General features: G+C 42.1%; 1 protein-coding gene across 3 annotated transcripts in view; it reads left to right on the forward strand.

Moving 5' to 3' along the window:
* The window catches only part of BMPER (BMP binding endothelial regulator), a 233,886-nt gene that overhangs the window by 62,987 nt on the left and 148,885 nt on the right, over positions 1-22,014 (forward strand). For all 3 annotated transcript variants that reach the window (XM_046669043.1, XM_046669041.1, XM_046669042.1), the window contains 2 exons: positions 724-814; positions 4,613-4,695. In XM_046669043.1, the coding sequence (XP_046524999.1) occupies positions 724-814; positions 4,613-4,695 (174 nt within the window). The remainder of the gene's footprint in view (positions 1-723; positions 815-4,612; positions 4,696-22,014) is intronic.

Here is a 22,014-nt window from a genome sequence, read left to right on the forward strand (position 1 = left end):
TCATCCTTATACTCTGTGCCTCATAGTTAATGGCTGAAAATGTAATAACAATTATAGAAAATACAGTAAGTGTTGAAAACTTAAAATAATTGTGAATGAACAGCTAGACTCTGCTAGCTACTGACTGACAGCAAGAAGGTCTTAAATACTAGATTGAAAAGGAAGAAAGAGGGGCTGGCCCCGTGGCTGAGTGGTTAAGTTCACATGCTCTTCTTGCAGCGGCCCAGGGTTTTGCCCCGGGTTTCCTGGGTTTGGATCCTGGGTGCGGACCTAGCACTGCTCTTCAAGCCGTGCTGTGGCGGCGTTCCACATCGCACAACTAGAAGGACTTACAAATAGAATATACAACTATGTACTTGGAGCCTTTGGGGAGAAGAAGAAGAGGAGAAGGAGGAGGAGGAGGGGGAGGAGGGAGAGGAGGGGGAGGAGGGGGAGGAGGAGGAGGAGGAGGCAAGTCTTTAAAAAAAATAAAAGAAAGAAATTAGGGCCGAAGAGAAAGAGCGAGGACAGAGAAAAGAATGTGTGACGAGATTTGCACTCTGAGATGGTGAGGGGGGGAGGCCTGATCTCATTTTCGCCATGTACCTCTGGACTTGACAGCCACCCCCACTTTGTGCTTTTGGGGTTTGGCCTCCTCTCCTACGCCCGGGTTACTTCCCCAAGGGGAATAGCTCCTCAGTGGGAATTCTGGACTGACCCTGCTTGTCGCCTTGTGTTTTTCAGGAAGGCGTTGTCACAGAGTCGGAGGTGCGATGTGTCGTTCATTGTAAGAGCCCTGCCAGACACCTGGGGACCTGCTGCCCGACCTGTCCAGGTAATGTTCTCAGGAAGGGGGAGGCTGTCAGTCTCCCTGGGACAGCACAGTACTGTTGAAACCTCTCTAAGTTCTCTCAAGAATGCGTGATTCTCCCCGCTCTTGCCTGGAATTTTTCTCACTTTACATCTGTGTACCTAATGGGTTTAGAGAGCAAACTCTTTTGCATAGAAATGTCCAGCTGGACTCTCTGGTGTGCCCAGGATGAAGGCCACATGCTGTAGGTCTTGGCATGTGGAGGCTCCAGGCTTGGAAGGCCTGCTTTCGCTCCACAGGGCCACAGGTAATGCTTATTTTGGAAGGAAAGGCTGTGGCTTTCCCTTGCTTCCAGAAATGTCTTTTTACTGCTTCATATTGCAAGACCTTGGCCAGAGCTCGCCTTGGTGATGAGGTGACCAGATGTTTTCTGAAAATTGAGAGCTGTGTCCCTAAGTGAATTTAACTCAGGGTTTTGCTGTTCTCAGTTTTCGGTGTGGGGCAACATGTTGGACCCACTGTCTTTTTAGCGGGCCCCACTGCCTTACTGACAGCAAAGAGGTCTTTCCTTTCCAGTGGCTGGAGTGCTTCCTCTTACTTTTCTGAGCAGGATTACAAAGGCCTCCTGCATCTCTTCTTGCCCTGAGGCACAAGCTCAGCGATCTTGAGGTGAGAGATTTTTTCTGATCTCTTCAGCCTATGACCCATACTCTTAGACAGATGTTCTGTGTTTTGGGTTTTACTTTGAGTGCTTTTCCCCACTGGAGGCGATACTTCCAACTACTTCTCTTCGCTTTTGAGGTTAATCTCTAAAGGGCCTTCTGTTCCGCGAACCTTCCTGAGAAATGGCTAAGGCATCACGGCCGGACGCTCCGCAGGGGTGGGCCCTCCTCTGTTCCCAGGCGCCTGCCATTGCCCTTCATACAGTCTGCAGTGTGCCCAGACCTGAGTCCTGTCCAGAGTCGAGTCTTTCCTCCTCTTTGAATGACAATACGGACAGTGGCTGTCCACTCCTTCTAATCTTCCTGAGTCCCCTGGACAGTCTGTATTGAGCCAAACTTTCTTTCACACTGGGATTTCTGTGAATCTTGTATTATTGGATGCACTTATGCAAAGGCCAAAAACTGGTTGAAAGTAGAGTAATTCTTTCCATAATCCAATTATTTTGTGTCTATCAAACAAAGTTTGCTGAAGTATTTTTTCCCTCTGAATGCATTAAATGCCTTGTATCATGTAACCATACTCTTAAATGCCTGAAGATTCTTTATAAGTTAGATCGGTAGTTCTCTAGGGTGCACATTAAAATCACCTGGGAAACTTTAAAAAATAAATACTGATGCCCAGGCTGCATCCCAGACCAATGCCATCAGAATCTCTGAGGATGGGGCCCAGGCGTCCCAGATAATTCCTACTCACAGCCAAGCTTGAGATTGATAACAGACTAAATCTTATATGCCACGTAGATTTAAAAATTATTGTAGCTCTTAAATATGAGTTCAGTTGTGTTGAGTAGACTGTTGCTTTATTGATGCAGAATCAACACAGCATATATAACATTCCTCCTCACTTAAGAGATGGTCCTATTTTGAGGCTGCCTTTGAAAGTGTGGGTATACAAATGGCAGAGTGAATTTATTCCAGCAATTGGAGTTATCATATTTGAGCAACTGCATCTTTCAGTTTGTTTTTTGTTGAGTTCCCAGGAAGGAAAGGCTGAGCTCCATGATCGCACATACGGCAATGCTAAGTCCTCATGACCATCCAGTGAGGGACAAGGTACTGTCTGCAGTCCACACAGGAAGAAATTAGATCCATTGAGAAAAAGTACTTGCCCGAGGCCCATGAGTGAGTAAGGGCCAAAGGTGAGGTCCTGGTCCCAAACCTCCTCTGCCTCGCCACACACCATGATAATTTCCGTTATGGGGCCAAGAATCAACTTTGCTCCCTCTCCTTAATTTCAGAGGCCAACGTTTGGAATGCAAATCAGGAGACTCAGAAGAGGCCACATCCAGAATGGATTATCCTTTGTCTTGGGAGGGAGTCCTTAACCAAGTCTAGATAGGGACAGTCAAAGGAAATCTTGGGGTGTTCTCCTTCGGTCATTCAGAAGGACTGGCATCTGTCATTGATCATGGAATGGTATTCTGCATAATGACAAACATGTATGGTCTGTGGTCAGTTTCTTCCTAAAACAGATTTCAGGGCATTCTTGGTTGTCTGCTCCTTCCTTTTTGTCTGACTTTTCTCAAGGGTGGTGGCTTGTGATGGGAATAGTTTGCATAGAATTTTCATTTAAAAGTTCCTTGTTTAAGTTGTCAAATGTAGAGTGTTGTGGTTAATCTGTCTGACAATCTGTATGACAGAACCAGTGGTGCATAAATGTATGAAAGAATTAAAGACCCTTTGTTGGAAGTGTCCTTTGAAAAGAGACAACTGGGCACCTGCCAGTATTAACACTGCTGAGATACAGCCACTGGGAGAGACCCAAGCTTCCAAAACTTCCCACATCAATAGGAACAGCAAGGAGGTGGTTGATTGCTAGCTCTGGGTGTGGGTATCAGAAAGACTTTAAATCCACAGTTTCACTTGGCTATTCAAATTCAGACTCAGTAGCATTTGTCTGCATGTCTTTCAGCTGAACAGAGGGCTCTGTGTTCAGCTTTAAAATGAATAGGTCCAGTGGCCAGATCAGGTGGTTACGGGTAATACTTGTTTCCCCTTGTCAAAAACCAACTGCTTCGAGTTTGGTGTGTTCTGTTGATGACTTCAGTTGGCTGGCATTGAACACTTCCTTACTCTCAGGGGTGTGACAGTCTTTCAGAAGAGGCCTCTTTGCTGAGTTTTGCCCTTTGATAGCACTGCTTCCAGCACTGTCTGCTATATGGAAAGTGACCTCAGTTATTCTGGCAAAGCACCTTGTAAGGACAGCCTTGAGGAGAGTGGCTTTGCCATTAGCTGATGGTCCCGCCATGGCCTGGGTGACATGGGGTTACTGGCTAGCTTGTGCTTCAAGTCGTTTGTGAGATCTCTTACGAATACAGCAGTGTCCTGAGCATCTTTCTGAACAGGAGACACCTCTTGGGCTTTTGGTCCTATTTTTAGCCAAATTTCGCAGGAGTCACAGCCCTTTTAATGGCATACAGGGTGGGGCTGAAAACCCTGTGTGGCATCTTGTGCCCTGCCTCTGCCCCTTCTGGCCTTCGTGCCTGGCCCTCTGCATGGTGCTACAGGTGAGTCAGAGCTGAGTTTGAATCCCACCTCTGCCACCTGCCAGCTGGGTGAGTTACTTCCTCTCTCTGAGTGACGTTTTCCTCATCTGTGGGAGCAGTGATGAGTTCCCACTTTGTAAGCTCACTGTGAAGATGGAGTGAGAACGGGGTACGAAGGGCCTGGTAGAGGTGGGGCAATTTTTGGATACTCACCGGTGGCAGCAATTCGTATCATTTGCTGTTTAGCTCATCGTTGTCTTTTCTTGTTTGGCCTTCTCTTTGCTTCTTCTGTTCCTTCTGGGGCATGGTTCCCCTGGCTGTGGTCAGGGTGATCATGGTGAGCTCCTCAGACTCTGCGCTCCTCCCTCTTGGGCTGACCTGGCTTCTAACATGTTAGTCGCTTTCTAGTATCTTCAAGTTTCTGGGCCCATGCCAGTCTTTTGTACTCATTTTTTTTCTTTTTTTTAGTTTGAAGTGATCTTGTCCTCTGTTTAAAGAGGACACTCTGCTGCTAGTGGAGGTGGAGGTGGGAGATGGATAGGCGGTGGTAGAAGGATAGTGTCAAGCTGAATGAAGGCTGCTGCCCTAATTCTAAACTCTTCTTTGCTTTCCAGGCTGTGTGTTTGAGGGTGTGCAGTACCGAGAAGGGGCGGAATTTCAGCCAGAAGGAAACAAATGTACCAAGTGTTCCTGTGTTGTAAGTACTGCCTTGGATGTTCCAAGGGCGTTCGTTCCTTCTGGTGAATTGCGACTGAGACTCACCAAGAGCAGCCCTGGCTCTCCTTACAGGCTCTCCTCCTCTCTCTCCTGATGTGGAACCTAGGGGAAAACTCATCCCTCTAAGGAAGGTTTCTCAACCTTGGCGCTGTTAACATTCTGGGCTGGGTAGTGCTGTGTAGTGGGGGCTGTCCCGTGCATTGTAGGTTGTTTAGCAGCATCCCTGGCCTCTACCCATTAGATTCCAGGTGCACTTACCCCCTTGGTTGTGACAACCGAAAATGTCTGCAGACATTGCTACATGTCCCATGGAGCATAAGATCACTCCTGATTGAAAACCGTTGGTCTAAAGATGGAGGGAGAGAGGCGGATTTTCCTCCACCTGCCTTCTTCCTTGGGAAGACATAGATTCTCTGTTCTTTGGGAGCAGAGAAGCATCTTGCTGAGGCAGCTGTTAAGTTCTTTAGTGCAGTGAAATGGGAAGCAGGTGGGGATAAGTGCGGCTTGCCCTCAGCGTATTCCGTTGGGTGAGAGAAACTGATCTGAGGGTTGATCAGTTACACTGGGGGGAATGGACAGGGGGAAATAGCCCCTAAACTGTGGATTCAGGGCAGATAAGAGATTAGTGAGACAAAGCCATAGACTTGCCTTTCTAAGCATTGTTAACTTGTAATTCATATACTAAGGATATCTTCAGAGTGCTTAGGAATAAAAAATGGAATTTTTGTGTGTGATAATTTTAAAGGGATCTTTTTTATTAATGTATTTTAAATTTGGACTAAAATCATTGGTGGTGATGGTGGTATTGGTGATGATACGGAATGTAGTCTTAACCAGCTGCTCCAAGTTATTTATAGTGGGGAGTTAGTACAGCCATATATTTTTTAAACTTTTAATCTTTTGTAATCAAGAACATACAGTATGTATCTTGGAATATTAAAAAAAAATATGTGGGGAACTCCAGCATCCTAATTTCACCAAAGCAGAATCATATGTGGATTCTCATAAATCATAGCACTTGTCATTTCTCTCCGTCTTTTCTAATCTCTTTCCCCCTTCCTACGGCACACACATGCACACACACCCTAGAGAGTCCAGATTAGAGTAATGGTGATGGCTTTTGTATGGGAGAGAAGGAGGAAAGGAAGAAAAGGTAGGAGAGCAAGAGGGAAGGAGAGAGAGGAGATACATATACATGTATCATACGTAATATGAGGTGTATAATACATATCATATTATAATAATACTATATAAAAACGCAAAAGCAATTTACCAGTGAACATGAACATGAATTTGCATATTTAGACTCAACTTTCATGTTTTTCTTCTCTTGATAATTATGGTTAAATAGCTGTATGTTATTTTTTATGCAAATAATTTCTATTTGCCATTAAATACTGCCCGTTTCTCAATTTTATTTCTTCCGTATTGGTAGCTGTAAAGTTTTCTGATTTTTTTTTATTAGTATCATTCTTTTCAGTAGATTGAGGAAACAAGGCACATTTCACTAGGAAATTTTACATCTGCACCTGAGTGAACTGTCTTTCCCATAAAGGTGTGCCAAAGTTGGGCAGCTGAGCCTTCTTGCGGGGGGAGTTTAGAAGGCAGCAAGGAGGATCAAGGTTCCTGCAGTCTCGCCAATGACAATCTTACAAAGCCACCCAATGTTGGGAACTGGAAATGAGTTTAGAGGCTGTATGTACAGGGGTCACATGCTCCAATGCACAGTAGGCATTCAGATTTCATGTGTTTTTATGCACAATACATGCTGAATGAAACTTACCTGAGGGCCAAGTTCAGGCCCCTGGAAGTCCTGCTTTCATTTTCCGTTGAAGAAATAAAAATCCAAGGATGTTGTTACTTGCCCAAACTTTCCTGCTCAATGACTTCTCTCAAGACCTATATTCTATATCATCTTCTAAATCCCTGTATTCTAATTTCCAACATTCCTATGTTCCTAATCCTACTCTTTCTAGTTCTCCATGCTGCCACCCTCACCACGCAAGGGACAGCTCATGGCTTTGTATGTTCCTGATGTCAGTGTTTAAGTTAATAGGATAAATAGAAGAGAGGATGGAGCTCCTGCTTGGGGCTAGGACCTTTGTGAGTAGGCTTGGATATGGGAAGGGTCATAAGAGCAGTTTTTCTTTACGCGAATACAAAAATTTGATGTAAGGGGTTTTTTTTTGCAGCACATTATGAAAATAATCTGGCTTTTAATATTCTTTCATTTTGCTATCTTTTGATATAGTACACTAAAAAACGAAAAAGATAAGGTCGTGGCAGCAAGTGGCCTTGTTTGGAGAGTGGTGACTGCAGATGGTTGCTTTAGAGGGTAACACTGCAAACCGACGGCCTGGCCCTGGCACTGCAAGGCCTGCAGTTGGATGGGACTGCCCGGCAGCGGGCTTGGAGGCTTGGCCTGGAAGGTGCGGGAGGAGAGAGGCGCCGTCTTGCTGAGTGAGAGGGCAAAGCTGGACAAGGGCTTTGGGCAGGACCAGGGTGAGGCCACACGCTCTGCTGAGGAGGTTACAGGGAGGGGCTCTATAGGCTGCAGGGTCCTCTGTAAAAAAAGAAGACTGTTTAATCACCTGCTCTGCTTTGGTAAAAAGGAAAACAAGACTACATATATAGAGAGAGAAACACACGTATGTGGTATTTGTGTGCATACACATTTGTATGCATGTATGTCTATACCTATGAGTGTATGTATCCACACACAGATAGACAAATCTGTATAAACATGCCTACAAATATAAACACACGCATTTACATGTCTAAGTTTGGATTCCCCCAGAAACAGACCCTGAGACAACTATTTGCATGTAAGTAGTTTATGTGGGAGACAGAGAAGACTCTGGCCGAGAGGGTGGAGATGAGACGAGCAGGGGGAGGCAGCCAGTTGAGGGTATGTCACCGAGGGAGTATCATTATGCCTGAACAGAGCTCACTCCTGCCAGGCAAACTCTGGAATCTTAGGATTCATGCCGGAGAATTTCCCGCCCGAGGGGTGACAGAGAGAGAGATATTTACACCAACTCCCTTCTGCTCCCAGGGGTGGTGATTGGGAACCATTTTGAGCTTGCCGCTCAGGTGGCAGAGTGGTCTGTAGCAGCAAGAGGAAGAAACAGGTGCTGGCAGTTGAAAGGCTGGCGTGTGCCCTCAGGTGGTAAGAATGAGAGGATGTGGGTTAGCAGCAACAGTGTCAGCTACAACACATATGTGTATGTATATGGGTATGTATATATGCACACAAACATATACATGGATATTTTTATATCTGTGAGTATGTATGTATATACGTAGGTATACATGCTTGTATATATATGCATACACACATCTTTGGAGCACTGGACCACTAGCTTTTTCCTATACCCATTACTCTTATGCTTCCAGTCCTTTGCTCATGCTGCTGCCCCTTTCAGAAATTCCTTTCTTTTCCTTCTTCACCTGGTGAGTGCTTGACCTTCAAAGTCAGTTATCACTACCCCACTGCAGTTCTCTGACCACTCTGCTCCCCCAGGCAGAAGCAGCAACTGTCTCCTCATTAGTCTCCCTGAGGCTCATGGCTCTCACTGGCTTGCTTACCTGCCATCTTTCCCTCCCTTCTTCCCTCACATGCACACAATGCAACACACACACAAACACACACACACACATCCAAGTTGCCCCGTTGTAGCACGGTTACTGGTTTATTTTCACGCTCTCTGTGTTAGACCATGTCCTCCATGAGGGAAGGAGCTATGTCTTCTCATGCTCATCTTTCTAACTTCAGTGCTCAGCACTGTGGGCACTCAGTGATGTTAGTATTCTTCTCCTTCTTTCATATCGTTGTCTTGTGATGCAGTACACTAAAACCCAGTAACATCTTCTCTTCCAAACTCTGACAATTCTGCCCTTTGAAGCCAGCCAGCCACTTCTTGCCTAGGAGAATAGCTATTGTTAGATAGATATCCCATTCTCCTTAGATTACTGTTTGCCTTGGAGCACAGGCTGTAGTCATGCATGTGTAAAGCATCCTTCGTGTATATTATCCATCTCTGGTGGATGAATTGCCAACTCTCTGAGGTGTCCCCCACTCTCGAGTAAATATCGTATATGCCATGTGGCTTGTATTTTACATCCAGCTCTCTTAGTTACACTCTCCCAATTTGTGAAAATCTGTCTACCCGTGTTTTTGTGATGTAGTGACAGAGGCAGACCACCAGAAAGATGCTTCATCTTATTGAGATGGATTCCTTAGATAATGAAACAAATGCCTTACACATGATTTTACATCCTTGACTTAGGTCGGGACAGTATATATGGCATTCCAGACAGTTGAGAACATGCTAAATGTTTGAAGATATCTGGAGAGGATTTCACAACCTCTCGCTCTTACCCATTCCAGAAGCAGAGTGTCTAACATTTTTAGTTATGAATATCATCGTGACTCATGCATAAAATGCAGTGTTTTACTATCACTTGTTAAACCCTATCATCTCCATTTATTCATTATAGGAATAAGAGAGCCAAGAGAATTACTTCTCCAGAGCCCCAATACAAATCAGGGGGACAAAAACTTGAGTTCCGTTAGCTGTTGCATCGAGTTGTCTGAGTCACATTAGTGAGCATTCCTTATGGCAAGTGTTCAGTGTAAGTCCTATCTTCATTTTAAAATGGAAAGAAGATGATTCTTTCCTAAGACAGAAGCAAAGAATAGTTTATCAAGCATACCAAGCACTGGTTAAAGCACACATCTGCTTCTCTTTTGTTTAAGCTTGAGTTTTTATTACCTGCCTAACTGAAGAGCGCACAGTTCGATACGCCTTTGTTCCGTCAGATTTTCAGGGAGCAGGATGGTGGCAGTTGGCACAGAGATTTCTGTGAAACCCTATGTCTTCAGGCTTGTAAGACTAAAGACCAGGGTACCAATGAGAGATGTTGGTGTTCTTTTCTACTAAACTATTTTAAGAATCCTATGGGCTCAGCGTTCTTGGAAATTGCTTAGGGAAGGCAGTAAAGCCCATAGAACTGTAGGACACTCTTAAAAGTGGCACGTCCTCAGTCTGCCAAACCAGCCAAATTAACTGGCCAAGATCAATTACTTTTGCTGACAAAGGCATATTAAGTTCAGAGGAGTTTTAGTAATAAACATCGGTTGTTAATGGGCTGTCTGTGATGAAGGAACTGTAGTTTATTGGCTCTTAGAAGCCCTGAAGTCCATAAACACCTTTGCTCTCACTTACACTTTAGATATGGCAAAGTGCTGTCTCCCAGGGAAAATGAAACGCCTAGGAAGGTTATTTGGAGAGAACAAAGAAAATGGGGATCTTCATGTTTCCCATTCCTCTTAGACTGAATTCCTTACTAGGATCTCCACAGCCTGGTGTTGTCCAGCCTCTGCCAAGCTCTCTGGCCTCATCCTCAGCTCTTCCTGTTCTCTCTGCTCTGGCCTCTGGGCAGATCCTCTGGATCCTTGCTACACAAAGCATGGACCCAACCAGTAGCATTGGCCTCACTTGAGAACTTGGTAGAAATGCAGAATCTTTGGGCTCTACCCCAGGTCTACTGTATTGGAATCTGGAGTTTAACAAGATCTCTAGAGGATTCATCTGCCACATAAGTTTGAGGAACACTGGTCTACTATCTTAGGGCTTTTACCTAGGCTGCTTTTCTTTCTTCTCTTCTGTATCATCCCCTAGATTTAGTTAATACCCCCTCATCCTGTGCTTGGAAGCCCAAACATTCCTTCTTTAGGGAAGCTTGTTCCGACTCCCAAACCAGATCAGATCCTGTGGCTAAATCCTTCAGAGCAACCCATACTTTATTTCCCAAACATTTTAAATGATTTGTAATTAGATGTTCTGTGATGATTTTAATTAGCTCTGTGAGGGTAAAAAGGTGACTTTGTATCTTCAGTGCTTAGTACATAATGGGCATTCATAATAGCTGCTGAAGTCATGAACAAATGAGTGCTGACTTTGATCTTCTTTTCTTTCCCCTTTGCCTCTCTCTCGGCTCTGCTACTTTATTTCGCCTGCACATTTAGTCTTCACCAATTCAGCAGGGAGTAGAGAGGTGCACATCACAGTAGATGAGCTCAGAAAGGAAGATGGATTTATGCTCAGCCGCCGTAGCACTTATTATAAATTGCTTTGTATGGAATGTGGATGGCTTCCCTGGGGATGTCTTGTTTGAAAAGTGTTCTCTAAGCCTGAGAGATTCCCACTACTCATGGCAGCAGGGAGATGCAGTGGCAGGAAGCACTCACCAATGATCAGGGCCACTCGCTGTGGCAGAGCTTTGAAAAGAGACCATAATTCTCCACCCTCAGAGTTGACCTTGCCCTGAAGTCAGGGGGAGACATGTCCGACCTCTCGCCGTTCCAGGACGTCTGGCTTCAGATTGCATTTCCCTGTAATAGGAAGCAGTGGGACATCTCATCATTTCTGTGGTCACATGATGCCACAGCAATCCAAGTTACATATTCCCAAACACTCCGCTGCTCCTCTGACATGGGGACTTGGGACCTTCAATGCCTGAAACTTCTCACATGGCCTCCGCCTTACTGTGGTAATATGTGCAATTTGGCGCATTTTAGTTATAGGCTGTCGTTATATCTTCCCTGTCCATGGGGAGAAATTTGGCTACATCTAGGCAATAAATTGGAGAATTGAGCAATTATCAAGTGAATTAGATCAATGTGGGCAGGTTATCTAAACAGTGTGGGCCAAAAAACCCTCAGAGTAGTTTTCAAAACTAGTCTGGAATTTTGGCATAATTGCTGCACTGCTCCGTTTTGCATTGTGGATGTGCCACCACCCTGAGGACAAAAAAGGTCTTGGTTTTGAATAGTTAATTGAAAAGAAAAAGAGTTTTCTTTAAGGGCTGGATAGCCCTTGGCCACTAGGAGGGGCCTCCAGCTTGTTCAGAAAAGTAGCTGGTGCTCTGCTAGTTTTTGGCTAGATCATGAGGTTCTGAATCTTGGTGTTTTATGTTAGAATGAATCTGAGTAGTTGGGATCTGTCTGTCATTTAAGGCTTCTATTGGAAGGTCTGTTATGATGCCATTCTCTTCGGATTGAATCTATAAATGGACAACTACTGTTATGGGGGTGTCGAATTCTTAGCTCTCGAAAATACCGCCAAAATGATCTATTTATCAGGCAAAGCTGACTTTATTGCTTACTGTGGTCATTGCTCATTTCCTTGACAGAGCCTTCAAATGGTGTCTTAGAAGGAAGAGGGCAAAGGTGGGATATTCATGAGGTTTTGGAGGGTCTAGTTTAAGGTGGGGTTTTCAATGTAAGGACTTGTTTTAGAGTGGACAACCTTCACAATATACTGGTTTAGAATTGGTGGAGACAAGGAGGTGAGGGCTTCAAGGCTTGTCTTGGAGTTCATGAGCCTAGTTGAGTTATCTGTGTTATTGGTTGAGTACTTTCAGCAAGTTTCTGAAATCAACAGGAGGCTTAAATTTTTGCCGTTAAAAGGGAATAACTGTTGTATATTTTAAATCTTATTTCAGCCTTGCCTCATGTGTTTTTAGGCCAAATCCTAAATTTTAATCCTCATGTATGTCTTTATTTTTTGTGGTTTCTAAGGTTCCTTATGCTTATTTCTTTATATAATTTGTAGCTGAAAGATCCTGTAAAGTTATTTTTCTACACAGGGAGCCACCATTCTTAAAAATGAGCCCAATAGGGAAAATAGTTGGAAAGGGAATTTCTTGTATGACATTTGAGCATTTATAGGAAAACAGGCAATTTGAAAAGAGATTAGCAAACAATTTATTTATAGAGGAATTATTGATAATAATAGCTACTTTTACTGAGTGTATACTCTGTGCCAGATACATATAGTGCTTTTATGTTAATCTTCAAAGTTTTTCTGCAACCTAGGAGACGTTAGCCTCCATTTTTTTGTTGAAGAAGCTGAGATTCTGAGAAGTTCAATAGCTTGCATAAGGTCAAAGAGCTAATAAGAATCAAAATCCTGAATTCCTTGATTATAAAGCCCTTTCTCTCTCATCTACTCTCCCTCTCCCCACTAACCAGTGAAATTTTGAGATATGATATGTGGTTGTTTATAGACATTTGAAAGCGGGAAATGCCATTTGAATCTATGGAGTGAAGAGCAACCAGACATTTCTAGGGAGAATTAATGGTGATGTGAGCGTCTACAAAGAACTCCAGTATTGATGTAAGAGATATTAACACAATAAAAATGTAAATTACACTTCCTCTCTCTGAAGTTCAGAAGTCTAAGCAAGTTTAAACTCATATCAGATTTCAGCCTTGGGCATTCAGCCTAAGTATATGTCACTGTGATGCCAGAGTGCATGAAGAACATGTATCTGTTACCCTCATGTCAGTTGGAGAAAGAAGACACTATGATCTATAGTGTGTCTCCTTGCCAAGAAATTATGAATACACAAAGTAAATGTGATAGTTGCTGGAACAGAGCCATCCTCATTGCCTCTGCTTCCAAGATAGGTAGAGATAAATGTTTGTTTGATGGAGTCCATCTATTTCTTGTAATAGTCACTGACGGAGTCTAAGCATTAGTTTTGGATAGCCTTCCTTGGAGATTGTATAGGGGGGTTGGGTTCACCTAGACAGGAGTTCCAGTGGTTCTGCGAGTGTAAATTCATCCTCCTGGTAGAATGAAAGGGTAATTGTGTAATTGCCTTTGTGCTCTTGTTCTCTCCCATCTGTCTAAGAGGCAGATGCATTTACATATTTGAGTGAAATTTGGAATAGATATTGAGAGTTAGTGGGAAAATGAGCTCAATTAAGTAAATCTCATCCCATTGTATCCTTGATCCAAAGATCAGTTGTATCATCATACAGTGCATCCAAAGGTCATCCCTTTTATTTATTTATTTTTTCTCTTCCTTTTATTCTCTTTAAGGTCTGACACATGATGTGCCCTTCATCTCCTGAAAAATCCTAGGAAACATACTGATTTTACTAAACACTAAAGAATTTTCCAATGATTTATCCATTTCTCTTTCCATCTTTCTATCCATCACTTGTCTCTACACCCAGCCAGTCATTTATTAATTTAACGATTGAATGTGTGCTCTGTGCTAGACACTATATTAGACCCTGAGCACTCAAAGAGGAAGGGGATTTCACTTTTCCCCCCCAGACAATGACAGTCTATCAACTTGGATATATTCATTGAAAATAACCCCCAAATCAAACTATTCTGCAACATTTTTTTGTGCATCAAGTATAAGATAATATTATATGATAATATGTGCCAACTATGAGATATAAGATAATTATAAAAATTCAAGATGTATTGAAAAATAGAAATAATTGTACAACTCAAAGATCACTACTGTTAATATGATTTGATATATTTCTTTCCAACATTTTTTTCCCCATATTTACAGATAGTTATTTAACTAGACAGGATCACATTCTATATGCAGTTTTGCATTTGGGTTATTTTCATTTGATATTATATTGTGACCATATCTCCAGTTCGTTAAAAAGTCATTAAAATATTTTTAATAGCTACATAATATTCCATCAGTATACTATGATTTTTTTAATCATTTTTCTCATATTAACAAGTTGATATTGTTTTCCGTTTTCACTATTATGAGTGATGCAAAAAACATCTTTAAAAATTAATCTTTCCTTGTTTCTCTGGTTATTTCCTTATGCTAAACTCATAGAAGTATAATCAATGGATTAAGGATACGAACAGTTTAAAGTGTGTTGTGTGTGTTGCTAAAATATCTCATAATTGATGTCCTAATTTCTACTCCAGTTAGTAGCACACAGATGGATGTTTTCGTGCACCAAAACTATTTTTCCATTTGAGAATCTTATTTTCGTTGGCATTGACTTCTGAAAGTGAACATTTTTCCTTTGTTTATTAATCAATTGTGTTTCTTCCATAAATTGCGTATTTTTATTTCTCCTTTTTCTATTGAGTGGTTAAAGTTCTATTGAAGTTTATGTATGCATGAAGGATATTAATGTTCTCCTAGTTATGTGAAGGTGTGTTTTTAAAAAACACTGAAAAAAATGCCATGTGTGTAGTTCAACCTTAGTGTGTAGATTGCATTTTGGATCATGGCAGAGTTTGCTCAAATCTCATGTCTTTTTCCAATCTCTTCTCCTCAAATCTTGATCTAATTACATTAACAAAGAGAAAAGTGAGTCAACTTTGTTAGCTCCCTAATGTAATTCATCCAAGACTTTTCCTTTTTCTTTTTTAAAATTATTTTATTGAGGTCATATTGGTTTATAACTGTGTAAATTTCAGGTGTGCATTATTATATATCAGTTTCTATATATACTGCATTGTGTTCACCATCAATAGTCTAGTTTTTATCTGTTACCATATGTATGTGCCCCTTTACCCCTTTTGCCCTCCCCCCACCCCCTTCCCCTCTGGTAACCACTAATTTGTTCTCCTTATCCCTGTGTTTGTTTATCTTCCACATATGAGTGAAGTCACACAATGTTTCAAGATTTTTCTTTATTTAAGTTCTCCTCTTTCCATCTCTGACTCCTTTGTTTTGAAATAGTGACCTTCTGTACCTGCTCCCAAACTAAAATGAAGTTATCCTTTGAGTTTCTACAATGCCTCTTCTTTTGCCCATGGCTCTGCAGCCTTCCACCTCTCTCTGTCTTCCCCCGGCCTTCCCTTTCTCTCTTGGTTCAGAGTGAGAAATGTCCCTCCTGCTTTCCAGGCCTGCTCTTACATTGGGCTCTTGCTCCCATCCTTTCCCACCTCTCCTCCTTCTGTGTTTTAGATTTTAAATGTCTTGTAGATAGGCATAATGTACCTCACACCTTTGAGTACAGTGTCTTCTGCATAGGAAACAGTAAGTATTTGAGTAAATGCGAGGTCTTCCACTTCCTGATTTGAGTATCCATGTTCCCGAATATGAGTTATATGATCAAGAACTTTCTACCTTCCTACTTGGGTCTTCATTTCGATCTTGAAGGCAATAAGCTAAATATTCACTTTTTTTTCTTTCAATGAGCATGAAAACATGAAAGATTTATGATAAATCTGTAGAGGAAGAGACTCCAATATAAAGCATTTAAAAACACTGGTGAGGAGACTTCAGAGAACCTGTGTGAAGAGGAGGAGGCAGCAGGTGGGGTGAGCTCTGACTCCTCACAGCCTCACGGGACGGCACAGTGTCTTTCTGTGGTGTGGGAGGAGGAGAAAGGAAACATGCATTAATTAAAGTAAAAAACAGTACCTTATTTTGTCAGCAAAATAGAATAAAATATTAGTGTTAAAGTATTTAGAATATTTCCAGAATTTTTCAGATTTTTTTTCCATTATTACCCAGAGAACTTAAATTTTTTCTTTTAAATTGGTACCTATGGGTCTGCTCCTCTCTTTGTTTCCGTTTTTCTGCTTCATGGCTCCCTTATCCTCCCTTTGCTCTTCTATCCCTTCTATTTTCCCTCCTGCTTCCATTTTCCTTGTCCTTCTCAGTCCTCCTTAAGCTACCCCTCTTTGATTCTCATCAGTATCGCAGCACACTAGCCTATTTTAGTAAAGTAGCACAATTCATTTTCATTGCTATCTTGGTCTCCCCTCAAATAACTATCCCAACATTCTGTACACATTAGATATTCAGGAAATATCTTTTGAATGAATTGATTACACATTTTGGCACCTTTTAAATGTCATTCAAATGTTCGATTTGGAGGGTGGCAGTGCTTTTGTGGTCCCATGAATGGCTTCAATTACCACCATTCCTTTTGAGTGGAATTTTAAGTGGTACCACTTGTTTAGTGTGAGCAGCAATGTGTTTAGATCGCGGGGAGCCATGGCCCTCCGCAAAATTAGGGGATACGGAACCACAGATGCAGGAGATTATTTCCTCTGCACACATCCAACGCCGTCTTCTAAGGCCCATTTCTGAGCCTACACTGAGTCGTAGCAGTGAATCATCCCTTCTGAACCCACCTAAGTTCTCTAGCTGAGGTTTAGAAGAGGCAGCTTGAAATATTGAGCAGACTTTGCTGTTTGGGAAGGCAACAAACCTCTAGGATCTGGGTGAACCTTCTGTGTGAGGAACACCATGAAATGTATAAACAACCCAAAGCTGTATCCAGGGTCGAATACATCCCTCTCACAATTCTACACACTACTCTTTGTTCTAGTGCTTCTAGAAGGTTCTCCATGGTAAGCATAACAGAATCATACAATGTGATCATGATTAACAATATTAGGTCCCAGATGTCCTCTGTGATGACTTTTTAAACCTTAGAATATTGCTGGAGTTAAACAAAATAAAAATCTGATAGATTCACGATGAATAGAAGAAAGAAAGACCGTAGTTTGTCCATGACATTCTCTTTAGTGGGAGGAAGAAAAGGTACCTGTTTCATTTTTGGTCTGATTAAATATATATTTATAATGTACTCAAACAATGATAAAAGTAGTTACTCATTACAAAGGAGTATCTTTTGGTCGTATTTTAAGAACTAAAATTCAATAGTAGAACAGTGACTTTTTAATTTCAAAATGAGTATGAAAAATTACTCTCACCACATCATTCATACTGATACATATCTTAATTTGTTTCATGCTTTAATTTGACAAAACAAGCTTTTAAAATAATTTCAGTTTTCTTTCACCTTGTGTTGACTTTCAGGTTCTTTTCCCTCAGCAATCTGAGTGTGGAGATGTGATTGGTAGATGACAGGGGTGACTGTTCCTGACATTGGTGGGAAATGTGTTTCTTTTCAGTTTCGAGTTCAAGAAAAGGAGAGGGAGGGGACTCTTGAGAATTTTTGGTTTTGTTATTAGGTTTTCAGCATCCGTAATATTCATAAACAATGGACACAGCTGTCTTTAATAACTAAGCCCACTAACTAAAAGAACAGAAGACACGCCAGAAAAATATCAGACTGTAAGAGGAGTTTTTCCAACATGAAAATTTTCATATATTGAAGCAAGATTTCGTTTATAACCAAAGTGGATGTTTACCCTAAACTTCTATCATTAAGTAAAATCATTTGACGAAGCACTAGAAAAAGTGCGATGAAGCTTTTAGTACTTTTAAAAGTTTAGCCTTTGCTACTAGATTTTTTTGAGTGGTTTTAAGGATGCAGATATGTTCTCTATCCCTTAAGGGCATTCTTGTGGGCCAAGGGTCACTGGTCTGGGAGTGAGGAGACCTGGGGTCCTGTCCTGCTTCTGTCACTGGCCAGTTATGTGATCTGGAACCTTCCCATTAACCTTTCTGAGACTCAGTTTCCTCATAAGTAAAACAAGGGCTTCTTAGACCATTTCTAGTTCTAGAATTCTATAATTCCCCAACTCAGAAAAGGCCTTTATTTTCCCAGGAAGCAAATTATTTGACAGATTCTAAATATCAGTTGTAGAAATTATTTTTTCTAATATAATAATAGGTCACCACTACATTTTTAAATTTACTTTTTAAAAATTGACTTTTAATTTATACACAGTAACATACACTCTTTTTGGCTACATGTCTATGCATGTTCTGAGAAGTGCACGATCATGTACGTTTTAAAATGGTTAATGCTATTATAAACTATATTCAAAGATGCAAAAAGTCCTTACCTGTTATTGTAGCTATGCTACAACTTATCACAATAAAAATAAACCTAAAGGAGAAGCTGTTTTTGATTCTTCAATCAGAAAGCTTCTCTGAAATATTAAGACATGTCTGGTACCTCCAACATGCCTAGAAGGAAGAGCAAGAGACTCACATCCATTTGGGGTCACGTGAAGTTCTTCACCCAACCCATGAAATGGGTTGGTGGGTTTTATTTGTAGATTAATGATTAGAGGTGAACCGCACCCCCCCCCCCCCCTCCACCCCCAAGGCAAGGGTAAGGCAGTAAAATAGGATGGTAGTGAGGGCCAGGAAGAGAACTCAAGTCTCAGGGTTTTATCACTTATGTTCCTGAATGGGTAGGGTTTAGTGTGTCTTTATTTATTTTACAGTCCTAGACTCATAGCTTAGAGATGGAAAGGCATTCCAGTAGTTTGATGTGCCTCCACATTAGTATAGACCCAGGCAGTGTGAGATTGATGGTTTTCTGGAAGAGTTTGGGGGGTTCTCTAAGGAGAGAGAGTCCCTGGCCTTTTCAGCAGTGTTCATTCCTCAAGGCCTGTTCAGATGTGAAGTTGTTGCTTCCTTCTCTGTTCCTTCTCCTTAACCCTGTTGCTTCCCCATTCCAAGCATTGTCCAACTTGTGGTACAGAAGAGGCCTGAGTTTTTCATGGGGTGGGGTAGCCATGAAGACAGTATTAATAGAGTCAGGGGCCAACAGGTGAGTTCTGTATGCTCCACCTGGGATGTGGCCAGTGTGCCCTGGTGGGAGGGCATGGTGTTTGGAGCCAGTGGGGCAGGGGTTAAATTTAATTCAGCTCTGCTCCTCGAGCAAATGAATACACCTCTGAGCCTCAGTTTCTTCATTCATAAAATGGGGAACCACTTCTTGGCAACAAATACCCAAGAACTTTATGTTGTCTTTCTCCATCTCTAATATGTTGCTGTAGCAAACAGGACCTACAAAGCTGTTCCACGCATGAAGAGTTTTATGCAAAATGCAAAGGGTAAGGATCCCACACTTCTTGTTGTAGAAATGAAATAGAAGATTTCAGAGAAATGTTAGGGCTTTGGAGCCAAAAATACCGCCACCCTCATTTTTTTCTTTTTTCAATGAAAGAAGTCCCAGGTAGTTGTGAGGGTTTCATGGGGTGATACACACAAGGTGCCCTGCCTACTAGCCAGCGCCTGGTGGATGCCTTCCCTTTCCTGCAGGGCTGGATAACTTTTAGCTACAGTCCTTCAATGGTAACCTGTTTGAATCTGGGACATTCATTTGTATATCAAACCTAGATATTTTAAACCAGAGTTTCCTGGATTAGTTTCTGAGGAGAAACCTACCAGATAGCTTCTTGGTGTCCAATTATGGCCCTTCCTCCAGAAAGCTGCAGGAAGAGGCCGCCTCTTTGACTTCAGACGCCGGTGCCTTTCTTTTGCTTATAGGGAGTTAGTATTCTGCAGTCTGAGTCATTCCTTGTCTTTGCTTAAGGAGCTGCTACACTTTATCTAGTGCTTCTTTATGATGGGACAGTCAAAGCACCCTCCTAGTCACCCTCTAACCCTGCTCTGGCCAATGGGAATATAATGGGAGCCACATATGCAATTTTTAATTTTTTACTAGCTACATTAAAAAGAGAAGAAAGAAACAGATTAAATGAATTTTAATAATACCCTATATTTAACCATTGTACCCCAAGTATTATCATTATACAAATATAAATGGGACATTTTACATTCTTTTTTCATGCTTGGTGTGTATTCAACTTCTGGTGTGTATTTCACCCTCGCAGCCCTTCTTACTTCAGACTAACCACATTCCAAATACAGTAGATGCCCCTTTTTCTCTTTCCATGGTTTCAGTTACCTGTGGTGAGCCCCGGTCTGGAAGCAGATGCTCCTTCTGACGGTATGGTCAGAAGGTGAATAAGAGCCTAACTCTCCGTCACAAGGCCTATGTCATCACCTCACTTCCTCTCATCACGTAGGCATTGTATCATCTCATGTCATCACAAGAAGGGTGGGTACAGTACAATAAGATATGTTGAGAGAGTGAAAGAAAGACCACATTCACATAACTTGTATTACAGTATATTGTTATAATTGTCCTATTTTGTTAGTAGTTATTGCTGTTAATCTCTTACTCTAATTTATAAACTAAACTTTATCATAGGTATGTATGTATAAGGAAAAACGTGGTATATATATGGAGTTTGGTATTATCTGTGGTTTCAGGCATCCACTTGGGGGCCTGGAATGTCTCCCCCTGTGGATAAGGGTGGACTGCTGTGTCAATAACACACGTGGCTAGTGGCTACCACATTGGACAGTGCAGGTGTAACCACTGCTGAAAGGTAAAGAAGGAGCAGGGCCCACAGTCACATGCAGCAGGACCTTCTCTCCTGCCTAAGGCATCACGTGCCACAGTGATCTTGCATCTGTGGTTCACCTGGTTGACACTGTGCCAAGAAATCAGGATGAAAGTGAAGATGGAAGTTAGTTACCAGCCAGAAAGATCCTTTCTAAGGGTTTGCCTCTCTCTGCTCTGAATCCCCCAGTGGCATCCCTTCTTTTTCAGAGTTAAAACCAAAGCTCCACCCCTCAATTTTTATCTCCCCTCACATAACACACACTGGGCTCCTTGTGATTCCTCAAACATGCCAGGCACACTTTCACTTCAGGTCTTTCGTATTTGTAGAACCAACACTTTGCCTGGAACATTCTTCCCCAGATGCCCAGGTCTGGCTCCTCCATCTCCGTCAAGGCTTTGCCCAAATGTCACCTTCTCAGTGAGGTCTTTCCTACCAATACTATCTACAATGGGGACCCTACTTTCCTACCAACTCCCTCTGCCATCTGACACTCCATATTGAATCAACCTTGTTTAATTTTTCCCATAGCATTTTTTTTCCCCTGAAGGAGATTCTCCCTGAGCTAACATCTGTTGCCAATCCTCCTCTTTTTTTGCTTGAGGAAGATTAGCCCTGAGCTAACAACTGTGCCAATCTTCATCTTCTTTATATGTGGGTCACCACTACAGGGTGGCTAAGTGTAGGTCCAGGCCTGGAATCTGAACCCAGGCCACCAAAGCAGAAAGTGCCTAACTTAATCACTATGCCACAGGGCCAGCCCCCACTAGCTTTTTTTTTTTTTAAAGATTTTATTTTTCGTTTTTCTCCCCAAAGCCCCCCAGTACATAGCTGTATATTTTAGTTGTGGGTCCTTCTAGTTGTGGCATGTGGGATGCCACCTCAGCGTGGCCTGATGAGTGGTGCCATGTCTGTGCGCAGGATTTGAACTGGCAAAACCCTGGGCCGCCGAAGCAGAGTGTGCGAACTCAACCACTATGCCACAGGGCCAGCCCCCCCTAGCTTTTTAATCACCATCTGATATACTTGGTTTCCCTGAAACTTTCTCTTTTCCCCCTGCCCTAATAGAATATAAACTCCATTGAGAAGGGGATATTGGTTTGCTCATTGCTGTATTCCCACTACTTAAAATGAAGCTTAGCACATAGGAGGCACTCAACAAATATTTGCCGAATGGATGAATGAATGAACAATACCAAGCAGTTGATCTTTCTAACAATGCAGAATTCTAATCGTAGTATTTACCAACAGTTGATTAACATTTGTGAAAGTCCTGGCTACCACCCTGCCCAAGATAAATGGAGTTACCTTGCTTAATTTGGAAAACACAATCCAATTGTCTATGCATTAGCTTTGTTCTGGTGTGGAAGGCC

Source organism: Equus quagga, chromosome 8 (genome assembly GCF_021613505.1).
Source record: "Equus quagga isolate Etosha38 chromosome 8, UCLA_HA_Equagga_1.0, whole genome shotgun sequence".
NCBI lineage: Eukaryota > Metazoa > Chordata > Mammalia > Perissodactyla > Equidae > Equus > Equus quagga.